Below are 25,069 nucleotides of genomic sequence, written 5' to 3' on the forward strand. Positions count from 1 at the left end.
TGTTGTTGATCTGGTTTAGTTCAGAGTCTCTGAAGTTACAGAGACAAACTGTGAAGTCACACATTACACAATATTTCTTTATTTAGAACTTTTCCCCTGCCTGCTGTAAAAAGCATTCTTTCAATTATTTTACATTTTATTTATTGTATCCCCCCTTGTCTCCTCTGAGGGACTTGTTTGTGGCCCTTAGACCTTTGGTGACAGAGTGCTGTACCCCCTGTCCCTGTGTTTGTGGCCCTTAGACCTTTGGTGACAGAGTGCTGTACCCCCTGTCCCTGTGTTTGTGGCCCTTAGACCTTTGGTGACAGAGTGCTGTACCCCCTGTCCCTGTGTTTGTGGCCCTTAGACCTTTGGTGACAGAGTGCTGTACCCCCTGTGTTTGTGGCCCTTAGACCTTTGGTGACAGAGTGCTGTACCCCCTGTGTTTGTGGCCCTTAGACCTTTGGTGACAGAGTGCTGTACCCCCTGTGTTTGTGGCCCTTAGACCTTTGGTGACAGAGTGCTGTACCCCCTGTGTTTGTGGCCCTTAGACCTTTGGTGACAGAGTGCTGTACCCCCTGTGTTTGTGGCCCTTAGACCTTTGGTGACAGAGTGCTGTACCCCCTGTCCCTGTGTTTGTGGCCCTTAGACCTTTGGTGACAGAGTGCTGTACCCCCTGTGTTTGTGGCCCTTAGACCTTTGGTGACAGAGTGCTGTACCCCCTGTGTTTGTGGCCCTTAGACCTTTGGTGACAGAGTGCTGTACCCCCTGTCGTGGGTGGTCCCTGTGTTTGTGGTGTTCTCCACCTTCGGGGCGGCCAACGGGAGCTGCTTCACTGCCGGCAGGTAAAGGGACAACTTCAGGAGGACATGAAGGAGATAAAAGAGGGATATTTTTTGCTAATCAAACTGAATCAAACACATTTATTTTATAAAGCCCTTTTTATATCAGCAGTTAAGAGATCTAATCTGCTGATATAAAAGAACAGAGCTCATGGTGAAAATAAATCAAACAACTCATTGCCGATATTATGTTGAACTAACATGTTTCTGCTCTGTCCAACCTCAGGCTGACCTATGTGGCAGGAAGAGAGGGTCACATGATAAAGATCTTATCCTATATCAGTCTGAAGCGCTACACTCCTTCCCCCGCCCTCATCTTCAACGTAAGGCTGATATCTCTGTTTTCATCTCCTCAACTACAACTCAACTCCTTCTCCTCTAACTCAACTCAGTCTCCTCCAACTCAACTCAGTCTCCTCTAACTCAACTCCGTCTCCTCTAACTCAACTCCGTCTCCTCTAACTCAACTCAGACTCCTCTAACTCAACTCCGTCTCCTCTAACTCAACTCCGTCTCCTCTAACTCAACTCAGTCTCCTCTAACTCAACTCAGTCTCCTCTAACTCAACTCAGTCTCCTCTAACTCAACTCCGTCTCCTCTAACTCAACTCAGTCTCCTCTAACTCAACTCAGTCTCCTCTAACTCAACTCAGACTCCTCTAACTCAACTCCGTCTCCTCTAACTCAACTCCGTCTCCTCTAACTCAACTCCGTCTCCTCTAACTCAACTCCGTCTCCTCTAACTCAACTCCGTCTCCTCCAACTCAACTCAGTCTCCTCTAACTCAACTCCGTCTCCTCTAACTCAACTCAGTCTCCTCTAACTCAACTCCGTCTCCTCTAACTCAACTCAGTCTCCTCTAACTCAACTCAGTCTCCTCTAACTCAACTCCGTCTCCTCTAACTCAACTCCGTCTCCTCTAACTCAACTCCGTCTCCTCTAACTCAACTCAGTCTCCTCTAACTCAACTCCGTCTCCTCTAACTCAACTCAGTCTCCTCTAACTCAACTCCGTCTCCTCTAACTCAACTCCGTCTCCTCTAACTCAACTCCGTCTCCTCTAACTCAACTCAGTCTCCTCTAACTCAACTCAGTCTCCTCTAACTCAACTCCGTCTCCTCTAACTCAACTCCGTCTCCTCTAACTCAACTCCGTCTCCTCTAACTCAACTCAGTCTCCTCTAACTCAACTCAGTCTCCTCTAACTCAACTCAGTCTACTCTAACTCAACTCAGTCTCCTCTAACTCAACTCCGTCTCCTCTAACTCAACTCAGTCTCCTCTAACTCAACTCAGACTCCTCTAACTCAACCTAGTCTCCTTTAACTCAACTCCGACTCCTCTAACTCAACTCAGTCTCCTCTAACTCAACTCAGTCTCCTCTAATTCAACTCAGTCTCCTCCAACTCAACTCCGTCAACTCCAACTCAACTCCGTCTCCTCTAACTCAACTCCGTCTCCTCTAACTCAACTCAGTCTCCTCTAACTCAACTCAGTCTCCTCTAACTCAACTCAGTCTCCTCTAACTCAACTCAGTCTCCTCTAACTCAACTCCGTCTCCTCTAACTCAACTCCGTCTCCTTTAACTCAACTCAGTCTCCTCTAACTCAACTCAGTCTCCTCTAACTCAACTCAGTCTCCTCCAACTCAACTCCGTCAACTCCAACTCAACTCCGTCTCCTCTAACTCAACTCCGTCTCCTCTAACTCAACTTTGTCTCCTCTAACTCAACTCAGTCTCCTCTAACTCAACTCAGTCTCCTCTAACTCAACTCAGTCTCCTCTAACTCAACTCAGTCTCCTCTAACTCAACTCAGTCTCCTCTAACTCAACTCAGTCTCCTCTAACTCAACTCCGTCTCCTCTAACTCAACTCAGTCTCCTCTAACTCAACTCCGTCTCCTCTAACTCAACTCAGTCTCCTCTAACTCAACTCAGTCTCCTCTAACTCAACTCCGTCTCCTCTAACTCAACTCAGTCTCCTCTAACTCAACTCCGTCTCCTCTAACTCAACTCTGTCTCCTCTAACTCAACTCCGTCTCCTCTAACTCAACTCAGTCTCCTCTAACTCAACTCAGTCTCCTCTAACTCAACTCAGTCTCCTCCAACTCAACTCCGTCAACTCCAACTCAACTCCGTCTCCTCTAACTCAACTCCGTCTCCTCTAACTCAACTCAGTCTCCTCTAACTCAACTCAGTCTCCTCTAACTCAACTCCGTCTCCTCTAACTCAACTCAGTCTCCTCTAACTCAACTCCGTCTCCTCTAACTCAACTCTGTCTCCTTTAACTCAACTCAGTCTCCTCTAACTCAACTCAGTCTCCTCTAACTCAACTCAGTCTCCTCCAACTCAACTCCGTCAACTCCAACTCAACTCCGTCTCCTCTAACTCAACTCCGTCTCCTCTAACTCAACTTTGTCTCCTCTAACTCAACTCAGTCTCCTCTAACTCAACTCAGTCTCCTCTAACTCAACTCTGTCTCCTCTAACTCAACTCAGTCTCCTCTAACTCAACTCAGTCTCCTCTAACTCAACTCAGACTCCTCTAACTCAACTCAGTCTCCTCTAACTCAACTCAGTCTCCTCCAACTCAACTCCGTCTCCTCTAACTCAACTCAGTCTCCTCTAACTCAACTCAGTCTCCTCTAACTCAACTCAGTCTCCTCCAACTCAACTCCATCAACTCCAACTCAACTCCGTCTCCTCTAACTCAACTCCGTCTCCTCTAACTCAACTTTGTCTCCTCTAACTCAACTCAGTCTCCTCCAACTCAACTCAGTCTCCTCTAACTCAACTCAGTCTCCTCTAACTCAACTCAGTCTCCTCTAACTCAACTCCGTCTCCTCTAACTCAACTCAGTCTCCTCTAACTCAACTCCGTCTCCTCTAACTCAACTCAGTCTCCTCTAACTCAACTCCGTCTCCTCTAACTCAACTCCGTCTCCTCTAACTCAACTCAGTCTCCTCTAACTCAACTCAGTCTCCTCTAACTCAACTCAGTCTCCTCCAACTCAACTCCGTCTCCTCTAACTCAACTCAGTCTCCTCTAACTCAACTCCGTCTCCTCTAACTCAACTCCGTCTCCTCTAACTCAACTCAGTCTCCTCTAACTCAACTCAGTCTCCTCTAACTCAACTCAGTCTCCTCTAACTCAACTCAGTCTCCTCTAACTCAACTCCGACTCCTTTAACTCAACTCAGTCTCCTCTAACTCAACTCAGTCTCCTCTAACTCAACTCAGTCTCCTCTAACTCAACTCAGTCTCCTCTAACTCAACTCAGTCTCCTCTAACTCAACTCCGTCTCCTCTAACTCAACTCCGACTCCTTTAACTCAACTCAGTCTCCTCTAACTCAACTCAGTCTCCTCTAACTCAACTCAGTCTCCTCCAACTCAACTCCGTCAACTCCAACTCAACTCCGTCTCCTCTAACTCAACTCCGTCTCCTCTAACTCAACTTTGTCTCCTCTAACTCAACTCAGTCTCCTCTAACTCAACTCAGTCTCCTCTAACTCAACTCCGTCTCCTCTAACTCAACTCAGTCTCCTCTAACTCAACTCAGTCTCCTCTAACTCAACTCAGACTCCTCTAACTCAACTCAGTCTCCTCTAACTCAACTCAGTCTCCTCCAACTCAACTCCGTCTCCTCTAACTCAACTCAGTCTCCTCTAACTCAACTCAGTCTCCTGTAACTCAACTCCATCTCCTCTAACTCAGCCTCCTCTAACTCAACTCAGTCTCCTGTAACTCAACTCCGTCTCCTCTAACTCAACTCAGCCTCCTCTAACTCAGTCTCCTCCAACTCAACTCAGTCTCCTCTAACTCAACTCAGTCTCCTCTAACTCAGTCTCCTCCAACTCAACTCAGTCTCCTCTAACTCAGTCTCCTCCAACTCAACTCAGTCTCCTCTAACTCTCACCAAGGTTATTATAGTTTTATCTTTTTATATTAGTTTTTATTTCTATAATATATATATATATTTTTTTTTTTGTCATTTAGCAGACGCTCTTATCCAGATTATGGGTACTGTAGTACATCATGCTACAATGTGAGACAATAGTTTGATTTGTTGTGGTTGTAGGGTATTCTGTCAGTCCTCTACATTATCCCAGCAGACATCAACACCCTGATAAACTACTTCAGTTTACCCTGTTGTTGTTGTTGTTGTTGTTGTTGTAGGGTATTCTGTCAGTCCTCTACATTATCCCAGCAGACATCAACACCCTGATAAACTACTTCAGTTTACCCTGTTGTTGTTGTTGTTGTTGTTGTTGTGGTTGTGGTTGTAGGGTATTCTGTCAGTCCTCTACATTATCCCAGCAGACATCAACACCCTGATAAACTACTTCAGTTTACCCTGTTGTTGTTGTTGTTGTTGTGGTTGTGGTTGTAGGGTATTCTGTCAGTCCTCTACATTATCCCAGCAGACATCAACACCCTGATAAACTACTTCAGTTTACCCTGTTGTTGTTGTTGTTGTTGTTGTAGGGTATTCTGTCAGTCCTCTACATTATCCCAGCAGACATCAACACCCTGATAAACTACTTCAGTTTCGCCCAGTGGGCTTTCTACGGCCTCACAGCTCTCTCGCTCATCGTCATGCGCTTCACCAGGAAGGAACTCAAGAGGCCCGTCAAGGTAAGACTAGTTTCACATCGCCATACTTCCAAGTCCTGTTCATCTCTCGGCTGTTGGAAGAACACAGTTACAACTATCATGTTGATGTCATGGATGGTCAGTCCTTGCATCCACAGCTCTGTCTATGAATTTGAGAGAGGTTACATTTCTCCAGGCCACGTCCCTCAGCTGGTTACGACAGCAAGCGGGGTGGTGTAACCGCTTTGATGTTTTTTTGAATCCCAGATTCCTTTAAACCTGTTTTAGAGCAATGCTGTCACAGATCTCTCCTCCTGTGAGACTGACAGGTGGTTATGTCCTGGTTTGTCCTCCACCAGTGTCCCATGGCCATAGCAGTGCTGGTGGTGATGGTGTCCTGCTACCTGGTGCTAGCCCCTATCATAGACAAGCCAGAGCTGGAGTATCTCTACTGTACCATGTTCATCCTCAGCGGCCTGCTGCTCTACTTCCCCTTCGTACACCGCAAGTTCAGCTGGACACGCAGGGTCATGAGTGAGTAACCGCCCGCGGCTCAGAGTTGTTGACACTTGGTAGTTGACAGAGCCTTTATCCCAAAATGGCACCCTATTCCCTGGGCGTAGTGCACTAGAAGGCAACGTTGTGTGTCCCAAAATAGCACCCTATTCCCTATGTAGTGCACTACCCTATGGGCCCTGGTGAAAGATAGTGCACTATAATATAGGGAATAGGGTGCCATTTGGGAAGCTGACACTTATCTTCTGCAACTTGGGTCTTTTTTATGTATCAAAAAATGTTTTCTTCCTCAGTGAGTGGTACTGGAGGTTTTCCCCTCGGAGGGTCACAGAGCCTGTAGATCATGCTGTGATTGGGCTGATGTAACCTTTCATTAACCTTTATTAAAGTTATTTATTTATTATTAACCTTTTAATTAACCCGATTGGTCCAATCTGACCTTTAACCTCTCACCTCCCCTGCAGGGCCAATCACCATGCACCTCCAGCTGCTCATGGAGGTCGTCCCTCCTGAGAAGAACGAATAGAGGAAGAGAATAAAACAGCATAAACTGACTGGTGGATAAATGTCTTTGTGTACGTCCCAAATGGCACCCTATTCCCTATGTGGTGCACTACCTTTGACTAAAGCCCTGTGGACCCTGGTCAAAAGTAGTGCACTACACAGGGAATAGGTTTGCCATTTGAGACGCAGTCTTAGAAAACACAGACTTTATTATAATGAAGGTACTGTCTCATAATGAAGGTACTGTACTGTATCATAATGAAGGTACTGTCTCATAATGAAGGTACTGTCTCATAATGAAGGTACTGTCTCATAATGAAGGTACTGTCTCATAATGAAGGTACTGTCTCATAATGAAGGTACTGTACTGTCTCATAATGAAGGTACTGTCTCATAATGAAGGTACTGTCTCATAATGAAGGTACTGTCTCATAATGAAGGTACTGTCTCATAATGAAGGTACTGTACTGTCTCATAATGCTGGAATCCTGTCTGTTTCTCTCCCATGAGAGGGTCTATATAATGTCCCTCTGTGTTTAAATTCTGCTTAGGAGGACATCTTTGCTTTTAGGACACTGACAATGTATATACAAAAACACAGAGGCTCTGCTTGGCAGATTGGGCAGCAGCTGTCTACGTGGTCTGGATCCAAAACGAATTGACTGGATATAGGAGGTCAATGGCTGCGTCTCAAATGACACCCTACACCCTAGGGAACAGGATTCTGTTTTTCATCCTCTCCTTCTAATCAGGGGCTAATTCAGACCTGGGACACCAGGTGAGGGCAATTAACTACCAGGTAGAAATAAAAAACAGAAGCGTTTCGGCCCTCCAGGACCGGAATTGAAGAACCCTGCCCTATGCCCTAGGGAACAGGGTGCCATTTTGAGACGCTGACGATATGTTGTACTTGTACTTGCACAGAGAGAACATAAGAGATCAACCAAAATGATGTCATTATTTGTAATACAGGGTACGTTTTAGAATGTTCTATATTTTATATTGTCCTCTACAGTGTTTAAAATCCCTCATGTTGCGCTGTTCAAGCACCGCTCTATTATCTGTATCTATGGTTTTAATTGTATAGTTATTTTGACAAGTTAAAAATCATTTACATATTTGTCCCTTGTTGTCTTATATCTGGTCCACCAGCTGCCAGTTGAACCTAGGGACACGGTTAATCTTACGCTGCCTACTGAATGTAGATGTTATACGACTTAATTCAACGTTTCAGAACCTCTTCTCTTATCGAAAAGTAGATCGTGAGTTGTTGTGTTTTGATTAGTTCTTGCTCAGCTCTAAGAGCACTGGGAATACCCTTCAATTGTAATTCAATCCCACAAATCAATTCATTTTCATCTTATAAAAAATGTACAGTATATGTTTGCAAAAAAAAAAATACTAACCACAAACATCAATCACTTTCCTCAACCCTAACCTTCACCCCACTTTGCGGGGCTGTCATCAGGGCAAGGGGTGGCTACTTTGTAGAATCTAAAATCTAAAATAAATTTTGATTTGTTTAACACTTTTTTGGTTACTACATGATTCCATATGTGTTATTTTGTGGTTTTGATGTCTTCGCTATTATTCTACAATGTAGAAAATAGTAAAAATAAAGAAAAACCCTTGAATGAGTCCAAACTTTTGACTGGTACTATATATAATACATTTTCTGAATGGAAATACTCTTTCATTGTAAACTTAAACAGCAAAAAACTAATATAAAGTATGTAGAAAAGATAATGGACTTTTTTTTTTTTTTAATAATCTTTGAGAACTAACAATCATCAAAATAAACGCTGAACAGTCAGGGGAATTTAAAATTACCAAAACAATTAATTTAACAGTATTGATTTTGTTATTAAGTTAAAGCAAAAATAATTAAATAATAATAATATGCCATTTAGCAGACGCTTTTATCCAAAGCGACTTACAGTCATGTGTGCATAAATTTTTAGTATGGGTGGTCCCAATACCATATTAGCCATGGCAAAATGCATAGCATTGCAGGAAATTATCTTTAAAACTGCTAAATGACTGTAAGTCGCTTTGGATAAAAGCGTCTGCTAAATGGCATATTATTATTATTATATTATATTATATAATATTATTATCACCATCATGAACTGCGATGTTAGATCTTTCCGGTCTTTATCAGTCATCCATAACAGTAGGTGGCGCCCTAAGCGTAGTAGCAGAAGACACCGGAAACATAGTTCTTCTTCTACGCCCTTGACCTTCCTGCTCCTATGACGACACATCAAAACAATAACATTTGACAGAGGTGACGCGGACTTTGCTTTCGAATAACATTATTGGAAATGAGAGAATAAAACGATCAAAGGAATGAATACGGCTCTGAGACACTGGAAGGAGGCCGCGACGGTCATACTAGCTGCTGGTACGAGACATAAAGTCACTGTAGATAGTTTGACAAGGTGTGTCGGTAAAGGCCCCTCTGGGGTCAGTGGGCACTCCAGCTTGCCTGACAAGTTAGCCTTCGACTATAACGTGTTGTTGCTGAAACGAAGCGGTACAAGTGGCTTCATGCCGAACGCTTACGTCTTTCCCGGCGGTCTGGTGGATTCGTCGGATTTCTCAAGTGAATGGCTTGATCTTTTTCAATCTTTTCGGCGCTCACCGAATTTTGGACTCGGATTTGTGAAGCAGCCGCCAGAGACGAGACCTCCGATCTTCGCCACCGACAGAAAGAAACTGGGTTCTCCCATTCCAGGTGACGTCGCATTTCGCATCTGTGCGGTGAGGGAAACTTTCGAGGAGTCGGGTGTACTTCTAGTCGTGCCGAAAGAAGAAGAGAGCACTTTACTTAACGGCATCGGGAACAAGAGAGACAGTCAGCCCGAATTAACCAGAATAGCCGATGTCTGTGACGAGAGTGAATTGGCTAAATGGAGAGTGCTGGTAAACGAGAACCCCTCTAACTTCATCAGAATGTGCAGGGAGCTGGAGTGTCTACCTAACATCTGGGCTCTGCATGAATGGGGTAACTGGCTGACCCCTACTGGCGTGTATGGAAAACAGCGGAGGTACGACACAGCCTTCTACATTTGCTGCTTGCAAGAAACACCACCTCACACCCTACAAGACGAGAAGGAAATTGTGCACTTTAAGGTGATTCCATAGTTTAGTAGGGTGAAAGTGTATTTTATTGTGATGTTCAAAGTGTTATGCGACTGTATTCATTCATTATGTATTCATCAGTTCATAACATTGTTGTAAACTGTTCATAAATCTTAGTCTAACCTAAACCCCTCTCCCTCTCTCTCCTCCCCTCTCTCAGTGGTCCACCCCCTCAGAGATCCTCCACAGCTACCAGGCCAGAGAGATGTGGATAGCCCCACCACAGTTCTATGATCTCAGCCGTATGTGCCGGTTCCCCTCCCTGCAGGACCTCCACAGCTTCTCCAGACGGAGAGCGTCAGAGGGCTGTGAACAGTGGCTCCCTATCCGCATGGTGTCAGACAACTACTACATATCACTCCTCCCAGGTTAGGGTTTACGTTTACATTAAAGGTCATTTAGCAGTCACTCTTATTCAGAGGAACTTAGAGTCAGTTCTCTCAACTTAACGTAGCTCGGAAAGACAACCACATATCACAGTCAGTTCTCTCAACTTATCGTAGCTCGGAAAGACAACCACATATCACAGTCAGTTCTCTCAACTTAACGTAGCTCTGAAAGACAACCACATATCACAGTCAGTTCTCTCAACTTAACGTAGCTCTGAAAGACAACCACATATCACAGTCAGTTCTCTCAACTTAACGTAGCTCTGAAAGACAACCACATATCACAGTCAGTTCAATCAACTTAACGTAGCTCTGAAAGACAACCACATATCACAGTCAGTTCTCTCAACTTAACGTAGCTCTGAAAGACAACCACATATCACAGTCATTGGACTTCAACTCTCCTCAATAAAGCAGCTGTCAGAGAAATGAGTGCTAATAAGAAAAGTAGAGTGTTGTAACAAATGAGATGTTCTGCATAACTGATGCCCCGCTTCACATTTCTGTCTCAAAAAATCAACAACAAAAAAAATCGGAAATAAAATTGAGTGACTTATTTGATTCATTTGAATAGATTCTATTAAATGATTATTTTTAACTAATTGACTTCGCCATTGAAGTGGTTGGGAATCGAGTCATGGGAATCAAAATAATGGCGTAGCAGTGCGGTCACGTTCTTTGTTGTGTGTCTGTGTAAATAGCCAGTTTTTTTTTTTCGTACATATTTCCCTATCACACTTTTCATCCTTCTACAAAATATACTTTCCTGCAACCCGCCTCACTCAATGTGGAACGGATTCTATTATTGACTTACCTTTTATCTAGAATTTCCAGTTGAAACTAGCTAGCCAGCTAACTAGCTACTTGCTATTAGCCACCGTTAGCGGTTTTCACCCAGGACATCAGATTTTTCTGTCGGAATACCTGAATCACTGGACATTAACACCGGATCGCAACTAGCTAGCCGTACCGAATGGATGTTGCTGTTTGGCTGATCACCACTGCCCCAGAAGCAAGCATCAGTTAGCCGTGAGCTAGCCTCGAGCCAGGCCCATATCCCGGCTATCTACCTCTCTGTCTACCGGACGGGAGTAGCCAGCTAACCAGCTACTTGCTATTAGCCACCGTTAGCGGTTTTTCACCATTATCCGTGGCCTGCACTACATACCAGCCAGCTCTAGCCGTGGTTCTCTGTAGCTCAGCTGGTAGAGCACGGCGCTTGTAACGCCAGGGTAGTGGGTTCGATCCCCCGGACCACCCATACACAAAAAGTTATGCGCACATGACTGTAAGTCGCTTTGGATAAAAGCGTCTGCTAAATGGCATATTATATTATTAATATTATCGGCCAGTCTGCACCATTCGATCCAACACGACTGGTCTGCCGACGAAATCGTCTGATGTGGTTACAACAGGCTTCCCTTTACGACGTCGACCACGAAGACCCATCTGCTAGCCCCGGCCCGCTAGCACACGCTAGCCGTGGCCTCTTGCTCGCTAGTGCTATAGCAACCCCCGAACTACCTCCGAACTCTCCTACTGCTGTTCACCGGACCTTATGATAACTCAGATTGCCTGCGTCCGTAATGGGTCCACGGTCAAACGACCACCCCTCATCACTGTCAAACGCTCCCTAAAACACTTTAGCGAGCAGGCCTTTCTAATTGACCTGGCCCGGGTATCCTGGATGGATATTGACCTCATTCCGTCAGTAGAGGATGCCTGGTTGTTCTTTAAAAGAGCTTTCCTCTCAATCTTAAATAAGCATGCCCCATTCAAAAAATTCAGAACTAAGAACAGATACAGCCCCTGGTTCTCCTCAGACTTGACTGCCCTTGACCAGCACAAAAACATCCTGTGGCGTACTGCATTAGCATCGAACAGCCCCCGCGATATGCAACTTTTTAGGGAAGTCAGGAACCAATATACACAATCAGTTAGGAAAGCAAAGGATAGCTTTTTCAAACAGAAATTTGCATCCTGTAGCACTATCTCCCAAAAGTTTTGGGACACTGTAAAGTCCATGGAAAATAAGACTGCCCAACTGCCCACTGCACTGAGGCTAGGAAACACTGTCACCACAGACAAATCTACAATAATCGAGAATTTCAACAAGCATTTTGCTACGGCTGGCCATGCTTTCCACCTGGCTACCACTACCCCGGCCACCAGCTCTGCACCCTCCACTGCAACGTGCCCAAGTATTTGAAAGTATTTGAAAGCCAAGTTAACAAACAGATCACCTTCCAATTCGAATCCCACCGTACCTTCTCCGCTATGCAATCTGGTTTCCGAGCTGTTCATGGGTGCACCTCAGCCACGCTCAAGGTCCTAAACGATATTATAACTGCGATCGATAAAAGATAGTACTGTGCAGCCGTCTTCATCATCGACCTGGCCAAGGCTTTCGACTCTGTCAACCACCGCATTCTTATTGGCAGACTAAATAGCCTTGGTTTCTCAAATGACTGCCTCGCCTGGTTCACCAACTACTTATCAGATAGAGTTCAATGTATCAAATCAGAGGGCCTGTTGTCTGGACCTCTGGCCGTCTCTATGGGGGTGCCACAGGGTTCAATTCTCGGGCCGACTCTATTTTCTGTGTATATCAAATGATGTCGCTCTTGCTGCTGGTGACGCTCGGATCCACCTCTATGCGGACGACACCATTTTGTATACATCTGGCCCTTCATTGGACACTGTGTTAACAAACCTCCAAACAAGCTTCAATGCCATACAACACTCCTTCAGTAGCCTCCAACTGCTCTTAAACACTAGTAAAACTAAATGCATGCTCTTCAACCGAACGCTGCTGGCACCCGCCCACCCGACTAGAATCACTACTCTCGGCAGGTCTGACCTAGAGTATGTGGACAACTACAAATACCTAGGTGTCTGGTTAGACTAAACTCTCCTTCCAGACTCACATTAAGCATCTCCAATCAAAAGTTAGATCTAGAAACGGCTTCCTATTTCGCAACAAAGCCTTCTTCACTCATGCTGCCAAAAATGCTCTCGTAAAACTGTCTATCCTACCGATCCTTGACTTCAGCGATGTCATTTACAAAATAGCCTCCAACACTCTACTCAGCAAATTGGATGTAGTCTATCACAGTGCCATCCGTTTTGTCACCAAAGCCCCATATACTACCCACCATTGTGACCTGTACGCTCTTGTTGGCTGGCCCTCACTACATATTCGTCGCCATCATCAAAGGGCTATTTTACCAAGAAGGAGAGTGATGGAGTGCTGCATCAGATGACCTGGCCTCCACAATCACCCGACCTCATCCCAATTGAGATGGTTTGGGATGAATCGGACCGCAGAGTGAAGGAAAAGCAGCCAACAAGTGCTCAGCATATGTGGGAACTCCTTCAAGACTGTTGGAAAAGCATTCCAGGTGAAGCTGGTTGAGAGAATGCCAAGAGTGTGCAAGCTGTCATCAAGGCAAAGGGTGGCTGTTTGAAGAATCTCAAATCTATTTTGATTTGTTTAACACTTTTTTGGTTACTACATGATTCCATATGTATTATTTCATAGTTTTGATGTCTTCACTATTATTCTACAATGTAGAAAATAGTAAAAATAAAGAAAAACCCTTGAATGAGTCAGTGTGTCCAAACCTTTGACTGGTAGTGTAAACACACCCCTCCACATGCCGCTCCTAACATGCAGCTGTTTTGGGCTGTGAGAATGGGCAGGGAGGTATTTTGCCAATATCTACTTAGGCATAATAACGATCACGAGTATCATCCGATCCGACTATCAACTGTCAATTTACGGATACGGTTAGGAATGGGACTATGGCCATGTGGACACACCCCTAGTAGAGAGGGAACGGCCTTGTCTAGTTCCCCTGTGAAGCATGAAGCCTTGTGAATTGAGCCATTATTGATTACTGAGGCTGTGGGTGAGTTCTACTGAGGCTGTGGGTGAGTTCTACTGAGGCTGTGGGTGAGTTCTACTGAGGCTGTGGGTGAGTTCTACTGAGGCTGTGGGTGAGTTCTACTGAGGCTGTGGGTGAGTTCTACTGAGGCTGTGGGTGAGTTCTACTGAGGCTGTGGGTGAGTTCTACTGAGGCTGTGGGTGAGTTCTACTGAGGCTGTGGGTGAGTTGTACTGAGGCTGTGGGTGAGTTCTACTGAGGCTGTGGGTGAGTTCTACTGAGGCTGTGGGTGAGTTGTACTGAGGCTGTGGGTGAGTTGTACTGAGGCTGTGGGTGAGTTGTACTGAGGCTGTGGGTGAGTTCTACTGAGGCTGTGGGTGAGTTGTACTGAGGCTGTGGGTGAGTTGTACTGAGGCTGTGGGTGTGTTCTACTGAGGCTGTGGGTGAGTTGTACTGAGGCTGTGGGTGAGTTGTACTGAGGCTGTGGGTGAGTTGTACTGAGGCTGTGGGTGAGTTGTACTGAGGCTGTGGGTGAGTTGTACTGAGGCTGTGGGTGTGTTCTACTGAGGCTGTGGGTGAGTTCTACTGAGGCTGTGGGTGAGTTCTACTGAGGCTGTGGGTGAGTTCTACTGAGGCTGTGGGTGAGTTCTACTGAGGCTGTGGGTGAGTTGTACTGAGGCTGTGGGTGAGTTCCAATCCATTGGATGAATGACTTCTGTGAAACCAAATTTCTCCAACATGGCAGATACGAACTTCCAGTTGACTCAGGTTGTCTTTTTTTTGTAATTGTTATCAGATTGAATTGGCGGCGCATGTTGTTGCTAGATTACCTGCCTTTTAATGAAGGTGGTTTGATCTGGGTGGATTAGAGATGCAATTACTGGTTCCAATCTTATAGCTAAGGCTTATTGTCCGGTAATTTGAGTAGAGAGTAGGGTCCTTATTGGGTTTGAGCAAAACCGTATTGAAATGAGTTGTAATGGATTGGAGTGTTTTCAGTTGTGCAGCCATCTTGGTGAATATTGATGATATTGTAGGCCGGAAGTGTTTGTAGAATTCTGCAGGGTAACCATCAGATCCAGGTGATTTGGTTGTTGGGCATTTCCTGAATTCCTCTGTCGTGAGTGGTCCATCTAGTTTCCTGTTCGTTAGATAACTTTGGATACTATCTGAGAATGATTGTATTTCAGATGGTTGGGGTTCATGGTTGGGTTTTATAATGAGCTATAGAATGTTCTAAAGGTATATTTTGTCTGGGATGAAACATTTGATCCCAAAACTAGAATCTGTTATGAACAGAGTGGACTAAGTTTTTTGTAGACTTTACCCTTTGCAAAAGTTTTGAAAAATCTGCGTTGTTTAGAAGGAGTGCAAAGGCGAATTGAGTTATTGCACATGCGCACTTCACAAAGTAGGCGTTCCCTAACGGAAATATGCAGATTCATGCTAGAATGCGCCAATAGGATCTTGCTAACTCATGCTTGGCTCTGCCCCCCTCTTTGCTTGTTCTGCCCACTATGACCTATTTGTTCCCGTTGGAAACGACAGGCTGTGGTCTATCTTGGTTTAGTTATACAAATATTTGATATTACCCTGCACATTTTGGAACTTTTGAGTTGGTTTGCAAGACATTTCCCTGTCTTGTTCAATATTATCATGTCTAAGTCTCTTCATTAGGATGATCATGTCTAAGTCTCTGCCTTAGGATGATCATGTCTAAGTCTCTGCCTTAGGATGATCATGTCGAAGTCTCTGCCTTAGGATGATCATGTCGAAGTCTCTGCATCAGGATGATCATGTCGAAGTCTCTGCATCAGGATGATCATGTCGAAGTCTCTGCATCAGGATGATCAAGTCGAAGTCTCTGCATTAGGATGATCATGTTTAAGTCTCTGCATTAGCAATTGTGTTTTTTTTTGTTAGTTATAATACTCTCCAGTTGGAATTTAGGTGTTTTTTTCTCATGTGAAGTCAAAACTGTCAATCTGATTTGATATGGTCATTGCTGGATGATAATTTTACTGTTTTACTGTGTGTGTGTGTGTCTGTGTGTGTATGTGTGTGTGTGTGTGTGTGTGTGTGTGTGTGTGTCTGTGTGTGTGTGTGTGTGTGTGTCTCCTCCACTTACCAGGTGACGAGCTGTACCCAGAAGAGGGGTCATGTCAGATGAATGTGACCCTGAACACAGACCAGAGCCTTGATGAGATGCATCAGGGCAGCTCAGCACTGCACCGTATCATAGCCCTGGACCCCTACACTGCTGCTGCTGTCATCACCATCACACCCAGATACAACCACCTGCTGCCCTTCACACGGTCCAGCCTGACAACCAGAACCAGCAGCCAGCTCTGACACAACCACCTGCTGCCCTTCACACGGTCCAGCCTGACAACCAGAACCAGCCCTGACACAACCACCTGCTGCCCTTCACACGGTCCAGCCTGACAACCAGAACCAGCCCTGACACAACCACCTGCTGCCCTTCACACGGTCCAGCCTGACAACCAGAACCAGCAGCCAGCTCTGATACAACCACCTGCTGCCCTTCACACGGTCCAGCCTGACAACCAGAACCAGCAGCCAGCTCTGATACAACCACCTGCTGCCCTTCACACGGTCCAGCCTGACAACCAGAACCAGCAGCCAGCTCTGATACAACCACCTGCTGCCCTTCACACGGTCCAGCCTGACAACCAGAACCAGCAGCCAGCTCTGATACAACCACCTGCTGCCCTTCACACGGTCCAGCCTGACAACCAGAACCAGCCCTGACACAACCACCTGCTGCCCTTCACACGGTCCAGCCTGACAACCAGAACCAGCAGCCAGCTCTGATACAACCACCTGCTGCCCTTCACACGGTCCAGCCTGACAACCAGAACCAGCCCAGATACAACCACCTGCTGCCCTTCACACGGTCCAGCCTGACAACCAGAACCAGCAGCCAGCTCTGATACAACCACCTGCTGCCCTTCACACGGTCCAGCCTGACAACCAGAACCAGCAGCCAGCTCTGAGAGATGGGTTAAGACTCAAATGGCACCCTATTCCCTACATAGTGCACTACTTTTGAGCAGAGATACACAAAGTACTGGTCAAAAGTAGTGCGCTATATAGGGAATACAGTGCCATTTGTGATGTGACCCATGTATTTTGGTATTTTGGTATTTTATTAGGATCCCCATTAGATGTTGCGAAAGCAGCAGCTACTCTTCCTGGGGTCCACACAGAACATGAAACATGACATAATACAGAACATTAATAGACAAGAACAGCTCAAGGACAGAACTACATCTCGTAGCCTACATATCAATACATGCACACAAACTATCTAGGTCAAATAGGGGAGAGGCGTTGTGTCGTGAGGTGTTGCTTTATCTGTTTTTTGAAACCAGGTTTGCTGTTTATTTGAGCAATATGAGATGGAACGGAGTTCCATGCAATAATGGCTGAATATGATACTGTACGCTTTCTTGAATTTGTTCTGGATTTGGGGACTGTGAAAAGACCCCTGGTGGCATGTCTGGTGGGGTAAGTGTGTGTGTCAGAGCTGTGTGTGTGTGTAAGTTGACTATTCAAACAATTTGGGGTTTTCAACACATTAATGTTTCTTATTAAAAAGTGATGCAGTCAGTCTCTCCTCAACTCTTAGCCAAGAGAGACTGGCATGCATAGTATTTACATCAGCCCCTCCTCAACTCTTAGCCAAGAGAGACTGGCATGCATAGTATTTACATCAGCCCCTCCTCAACTCTTAGCCAAGAGAGACTGGCATGCATAGTATTTACATCAGCCCCTCTTCAACTCTTAGCCAAGAGAGACTGGCATGCATAGTATTTACATCAGCCCCTCCTCAACTCTTAGCCAAGAGAGACTGGCATGCATAGTATTTACATCAGCCCCTCCTCAACTCTTAGCCAAGAGAGACTGGCATGCATAGTATTTACATCAGCCCCTCCTCAACTCTTAGCCAAGAGAGACTGGCATGCATAGTATTTACATCAGCCCCTCCTCAACTCTTAGCCAAGAGAGACTGGCATGCATAGTATTTACATCAGCCCCTCCTCAACTCTTAGCCAAGAGAGACTGGCATGCATAGTATTTCCATCAGCCCTCTGATGGCAATGTGTTGACCTGTACCGGCCTGCTGCTGAGGCCTGCTGCTGGTTTCCTTCGTACTCTGTTCCAAAGCCCGTATTGCTGGACTGGAACACTGGAAATTAATCTTGGTTTCAAATACCTCTCAATGTATTATTTTTTGTACATAATTGTACAGATTTTATTTCGTCAACAAGTGTGTTTTTGTATGAAATATTCTTTGGAACTATCGCACCATTATACACTGAGTATACAAAACATTAAGAAGACCTGCTCTTTCGATGACGCAGACTGACCCGGTGAATCCAGGTGAAAGCTATGATCCCGAATTTATGTCACTTGTTAAATCCACTTCAATCAGTGTAGATGAAGGGGAGGAGACAGGTTAAAGCCTTGTGGATTGTGTATGTTGTTCCATTCAGAGGGTGAATGGGCAAGCCAAAATATTAAAGTGCCTTTGAACAGGGTATGGTAGCAGGTAGCAGGTGCCAGGCGCACCGGTTTGTGTCAAGAACTGCAACGCTGCTGGATTTTTCACGTTCAACAGTTTCCTGTATCAAGAATGGTCCACCACCCAAAGGACATCCAGCCAACTTGACACAACTGTGGGAAGCATTGGAGTCAACATGGGCCAGCATCCCTGTAGGAAGCATTGGAGTCAACATGGGCCAGCATCCCTGTGGGAAGCATTGGAGTCAACATGGGCCAGCATCCCTGTGGGAAGCATTGGAGTCAACATGGGCCAGCATCCCTGTGGGAAGCATTGGAGTCAACATGGGCCAGCATCCCTGTGGGAAGCATTGGAGTCAACATGGGCCAGCATCCCTGTGGGAAGCATTGGAGTCAACATGGGCCAGCATCCCTGTGGGAAGCATTGGAGTCAACATGGGCCAGCATCCCTGTGGGAAGCATTGGAGTCAACATGGGCCAGCATCCCTGTGGGAAGCATTGGAGTCAACATGGGCCAGCATCCCTGTGGGAAGCATTGGAATCAACATGGGCCAGCATCCCTGTAGGAAGCATTGGAGTCAACATGGGCCAGCATCCCTGTGGAACGCTTTCGACACAATGCCAGTCCATGTCCTGACGAATTGAGTCTGTTCTGAGGGCAAAAGGGGGCGGTTTAACTCAATGTTAGGAAGGTGTCCTTAATGTTTTGTCACTAAGTATGTCTAGGTAAACGAGGCAGCAGGTAGCTTAGTGGTTAAGAGCGTTGTGCCAGTAACCGAAAGGTCACTGGTTCTAATCCCTGAGCCGACTAGGTGAAAAATCTGTCGATGTGCCCTTGAGCAAGGCACTTAACCCTAATTGCTCCTGTAAGTCGCTCTGGATAAGAGCGTCTGCTAAATGACCCAAAAAATAAAAATATATATTGTTAATTTTACGCCATAAGAAGTCATACCTTAAGCCAACACTTTTCTGTGGTCTTTCCTGCTATGGTCAGACGGCTTCACGTTCAGGAATGGAGGACGTGGGGTAATGGAATATTAACATGTGAAGTATGCATAACTTATAAAGATATCCACACAATTTATGAATGAAATTAAATTTGAAAGAGATATTTACCACCATTGTCCACAACGGGTGACAGCCTTTCTGTTTGCTGTGTGTTTAAAAACAACAGCGCATAGTTACACCATGAGCAATAGCAGATATGGAAATCATTCTCTATCTAAGTAACGGCTATGAATTAATGAGACCAGGTGTCTGATCTGACTGAGAATTGCTGATAATATCTTTGTCTAGTATCATTCCATGTTCTCCTATTATTGTATTTATATCACTATTAACAGTTCCAACTGGTGGTGTAATTTTAAAAAATGCCCCCTACTCCACAACGAAAAAATATATTTTCACAGGACCCTCCCCTTGTACTGTAAAATAAATTGCACACCCTCCCTCTCATAGAATTAACTCAAAATAATGTTTACAACCACAAATAACAATAACTGTAAGCCAACCTATGTTTATAAACGTGGATATCAAACTTCAGCATGGTTTTGTCGACGCCACGCAGGGCTACGTGGCAGAAGGTTGAGGGTTCGACGAGCTCACTCTCCCTGCCTGTTTCATCACACGACGATCAGAGCCGCTTCAATATCATGGTTTTTGCATTTGCATTTTCCACACCACAATCAATAGACTACGTCCATCTCAACAAACAGAGAATCCATTCCTACCCTGTAGGCCTACCCGGTATTAAAGGCTTGGCTTGACAATGTCCTAATGTCATTAAACTGTTTTGGTGTTTTGTAACAGATGTCTCTTTCCGTTAATGAAATGGCCGCTGCACTGTTTGGATGCTGGAATTATATTTTGGACGAACGTGCGCAGTTAGCCTACAGGAGACTTTGGAAGTAATCAGATTAAAACATTGTGACTGGTTGTGTTAATGCCACATATAAAAGACAATACATTTTAAAAAGTTAAATGATAAATATTTAGGCTACGTTGAAGCGTTAGGTTCTAGGCGCGCGAGGAATATCCGCTGGGATTGGAGTGGAGGCTGAGTGAGCATGAAGCTTTCCTGAATAACTGGGCCTGCTGGGAGCAGATGGCCCACAGCATCACGGGACGACTTGGGAGAATGATGATCTGCAACGGACAACACGTCTCAGTATCAGAAGTTAAAATACAGACAGTCTGGCTACTGGGCCCTTCTGGGCCTTCAACTGTCCATCCAAATGAAACAAATGGAATTAAACATTCAAATCACAGGACCTTTGCACCGTTATTAAAAGGACATTTTCACTGCAGCCTAGAGTAGAATGTTGTACTCACTTGAAAACAATACTGCATGATTGATTGTATTGTGGTGTTGTAGGTTAGTCTAGGGAGGATCATTGTATTGCACATAAACAGGATCAATAGGGGAGCTTTTCAGGTCTTCACTGTTCTTTCATGTGCAGTGACTCACCTGGACTCTCCGCTGCCTATCAGCTATTCCTCTGTTATGGGGCTTTATACTGAACATCGGTGCAGCTGTGAATTATTTGATGTGTGGTATGATTGCTAGTTAGCCTATTGCAGATCTGGGCAAACAATTTAATCAATGTTTATTGGTCACGTACACAGATTTGCAGGTGCAGCGAAATGCTTGTGTTTCAAGTGTTTCTTGTCAGTATGAATGTTGGATAGAGGGCAGGATTGTTAAGTTGCGTCAATTCAAATCTGGTATTGGAACAAAAAGAGGTCAATACACGTCTTCTAAAATAGACTAGTATTTTAATTAATGCAAAACACTTCAATGGTAAATATGATGTTCGTATATACGGGTCCACTGAAATACCACGCAGGGCACTCAGAGAACTGGTCCATTGTTATAAGTTCTTCTTTAAATACTCTGACAGAGATAGTTCCTGCTCCCTGCTGGCCAATCAGAGTAGAGACTGAGCGTGGTTTAGACTTACTCAGCCTATCGTTGGCGCACAGGCTGGTCCCAGTCCCTTGGCGCTTCACTGTTGCCAGGCATCAGTTGTTTTGCAACTTGTCCAGAGAGTCAGCACCCATAGACACAGTTTTCCTGTACTTTCCCACTCTAACTGTACTCTTTGTACATATGTCCTTGGACAGTTCAACAAAGAGGCAGTGTGAGTCACAAGCCTATCTCAGCCTCCCCCCTAACGGTTCCTCACATTAATCACAGCTTGTTATGTTGGCCAATTTATATCAGTACAGTACAAACCTTTTATGTTTAATCATTAATGCTTTCTTATTAAGCTAACAGCACATCTAAAATATAAGATAATCATTTCCCACTATTGTCAGTATGAATGGTGGATAGAGGGCAGGATAGACAGACTGGTAGACTATATTATCACTATGAATGGTGGATAGAGGGCAGGGTAGACAGTTAGACTGGTAGACTATATTATCACTATGAATGGTGGATAGAGGGCAGGGTAGACAGTTAGACTGGTAGACTATATTATCACTATGAATGGTGGATAGAGGACAGGGTAGACAGACTGGTAGACTATATTATCACTATGAATGGTGGATAGAGGGCAGGATAGACAGTTAGACTGGTAGACTATATTATCACTATGAATGGTGGATAGAGGGCAGGGTAGACAGACTGGTAGACTATATTATCACTATGAATGGTGGATAGAGGGCAGGGTAGACAGACTGATAGACTATATTATCACTATGAATGGTGGATAGAGGACAGGGTAGACAGACTGGTAGACTATATTATAACTATGAATGGTGGATAGAGGGCAGGGTAGACAGTTAGACTGGTAGACTATATTATCACTATGAATGGTGGATAGAGGGCAGGGTAGACAGTTAGACTGGTAGACTATATTATCACTATGAATGGTGGATAGAGGGCAGGGTAGACAGTTAGACTGGTAGACTATATTATCACTATGAATGGTGGATAGAGGGCAGGGTAGACAGACTGGTAGACTATATTATCACTATGAATGGTGGATAGAGGGCAGGGTAGACAGACTGATAGACTATATTATCACTATGAATGGTGGATAGAGGGCAGGGTAGACAGACTGGTAGACTATATTATAACTATGAATGGTGGATAGAGGGCAGGGTAGACAGTTAGACTGGTAGACTATATTATCACTATGAATGGTGGATAGAGGGCAGGGTAGACAGTTAGACTGGTAGACTATATTATCACTATGAATGGTGGATAGAGGGCAGGGTAGACAGTTAGACTGGTAGACTATATTATCACTATGAATGGTGGATAGAGGGCAGGGTAGACAGTTAGACTGGTAGACTATATTATCACTATGAATGGTGGATAGAGGGCAGGGTAGACAGACTGGTAGACTATATTATCACTATGAATGGTGGATAGAGGACAGGGTAGACAGACTGGTAGACTATATTATCACTATGAATGGTGGATAGAGGGCAGGGTAGACAGTTAGACTGGTAGACTATATTATCACTATGAATGGTGGATAGAGGGCAGGGTAGACAGACTGGTAGACTATATTATCACTATGAATGGTGGATAGAGGGCAGGATAGACAGTTAGACTGGTAGACTATATTATCACTATGAATGGTGGATAGAGGGCAGGGTAGACAGACTGATAGACTATATTATCACTATGAATGGTGGATAGAGGACAGGGTAGACAGTTAGACTGGTAGACTATATTATCACTATGAATGGTGGATAGAGGGCAGGATAGACAGTTAGACTGGTAGACTATATTATCACTATGAATGGTGGATAGAGGACAGGGTAGACAGTTAGACTGGTAGACTATATTATCACTATGAATGGTGGATAGAGGACAGGGTAGACAGTTAGACTGGTAGACTATATTATCACTATGAATGGTGGATAGAGGGCAGGGTAGACAGTCAGACTGGTAGACTATATTGACCTGTGGTATAGTAATAGTTAGTGCGTAAGGGAATTACCAAAACAACTTCATTTACCAGATGAGGACATTTACTAGGATGGAAGAAATGATACAGGAAAACTAGCAAAGGGTGAATGTAAACCAGGGAAAAAACACAGGACCTGTGAAGAAAGTGGAGGCCATATTGGATGCTGTATCGCATTAGTGGATCCACAGGTGTGGTCCAATCTGGCTATCTTTAGCCCCTCAGCCCTTGTGCTAGCTACTTTCCCTCGGGGGAATCGCCGTCGAAACCGGATGCAGTTAGATTGCCACTTAAGATTGCCATCGAGGGAGCGAGTGAACAAATTTGATCGCTTGCGGGGTTGATTTAACCCACAATTCAATGCCGACTGTAGTCACGTGCAAACTCCGGTGGCTGTGAAGTGACAAAATTATAACTCTAGTTTGCGAGCTAGCTAAAAAAATATATATAGATGCCATTGATTTTAGAAGGTGGCAAATGGTAATATGACGTTCAGAAGTGACTCAGATTCATAATGAGGAGCCTATGAAATGTAGCTAGCTAGCTTAATACACATATTTTCTGGAATTCTGAAATGTATTGGAATGACCAAACTATAAAACTAGCTAGCCAGCTATAGGTAACTGTAGCTAGCTACCTGACAGGAGTGCTAGCTAAAACTAGCTAGCCAGCTATGGGTAACTGTAGCTAGCTACCTGACAGGAGTGCTAGCTAAAACTAGCTAGCCAGCTATGGGTAACTGTAGCTAGCTACCTGACGGGAGTGCTAGCTAAAACTAGCTAGCCAGCTATGGGTAACTGTAGCTAGCTACCTGACAGGAGTGCTAGCTAAAACTAGCTAGCCAGCTATAGGTAACTGTAGCTAGGTACCTGACAGGAGTGCTAGCTAAAACTAGCTAGCCAGCTATAGGTAACTGTAGCTAGCTACCTGACAGGAGTGCTAGCTAAAACTAGCTAGCCAGCTATAGGTAACTGTAGCTAGCTACCTGACAGGAGTGCTAGCTAAAACTATGTTGGGTTCTATTTTTCTCATAATTGGATCTGTATGTGATGAATAGCTTAGAAGGAATGCATTAATGAGGAGCATAGGTTTGAACTGTACTGATATAAATTGTTTCACATAACAGGCTGTTATTCATGTGAGGAACGTTAGGGGCTAGGATGAGATAAAACTTGTATTTCTTATAGATAAGACTTGTATTTCTCACAGATACGAACACTGCCTCTTTGTTGTCTGTGAACCGTCCTTGAACGTAGTACAGTGGAATGGTGTCTTTTGGGTGCTGACTCCACAGGTTATTATGATAGCAACTTATGCCTGGGAACGGTGGAGCGCCAAGGGGTGGAGCGCCAAGGGGTGGGACTAACCCGTGCACCAACGGATTGGCTGAGTAAAGTCTAAACCACACTCAGTCCTTTACTCTGATTGGCCAGCAGGGAGCGGGAACTATCTCTGTCAGAGTATTTGAAGAAGAACTTAGAACAATGGATCAGTTCTCTGAGTGCCCTGCGAGGTATTTCAGTGGACCCGTATATACGAACCTTCATACTTATCATACATACATTTTGCATATAATAAATTAAGCTTGGATTGAAGATCTCTTGATTCTTATTCCAATACCAGATTTGAATTACGCAATTTCTAACACTAGCTACGTTAGCTTGCTAGATACATCAATATCCTTTAGGTTGGTTGTTTTTAGGCTCAACTTCCAGATTTCCACCAAGGACGTGGCCTCTCCAATCATCAC

At 44.7% G+C, this 25,069-nt stretch overlaps 2 protein-coding genes across 2 annotated transcripts; both read left to right on the forward strand.

Annotated features, from left to right (window-relative positions):
• Window positions 1–720: 720 nt before the first annotated feature.
• Window positions 721–8,065, forward strand: LOC311114486 (b(0,+)-type amino acid transporter 1-like; the record flags this gene model as incomplete). The annotated part of the gene is made up of 5 exons (XM_084189729.1): window positions 721–824; window positions 1,048–1,144; window positions 5,300–5,449; window positions 5,767–5,941; window positions 6,388–8,065. Coding segments are annotated over 5 exons (588 nt in total), but the record flags the coding sequence as incomplete, so codon positions are not given.
• Window positions 8,066–8,687: 622 nt separating this feature from the next.
• On the forward strand, window positions 8,688–17,486 carry LOC311114487 (acyl-coenzyme A diphosphatase NUDT19-like). Its single transcript, XM_084189730.1, has 3 exons — window positions 8,688–9,562; window positions 9,732–9,939; window positions 15,978–17,486. Exons 1-3 carry the CDS (start codon window positions 8,777–8,779, stop codon window positions 16,196–16,198), a joined length of 1,215 nt encoding a protein of 404 aa, XP_084045856.1. The 5' UTR covers window positions 8,688–8,776; the 3' UTR covers window positions 16,199–17,486.
• The last annotated feature ends 7,583 nt before the right edge of the window (window positions 17,487–25,069 follow it).

The sequence above is a fragment of the Coregonus lavaretus genome (assembly GCF_964263955.1).
Source record: "Coregonus lavaretus genome assembly, contig: HAP1_SCAFFOLD_4021, whole genome shotgun sequence".
Classification (NCBI taxonomy): Eukaryota; Metazoa; Chordata; class Actinopteri; order Salmoniformes; family Salmonidae; genus Coregonus; species Coregonus lavaretus.

Coding starts and splice junctions, on each gene's coding strand:
- LOC311114487 (XM_084189730.1), top strand. CDS start 8,777: ATGAATACGGCTCTGAGACACTGGAAGGAGGCCGCGACGGTCATACTA. Junction 9,563..9,731: donor AGGAAATTGTGCACTTTAAG/GTGATTCCATAG, acceptor CCCCTCTCTCAG/TGGTCCACCCCCTCAGAGAT. Junction 9,940..15,977: donor CTACATATCACTCCTCCCAG/GTTAGGGTTTAC, acceptor TCCACTTACCAG/GTGACGAGCTGTACCCAGAA.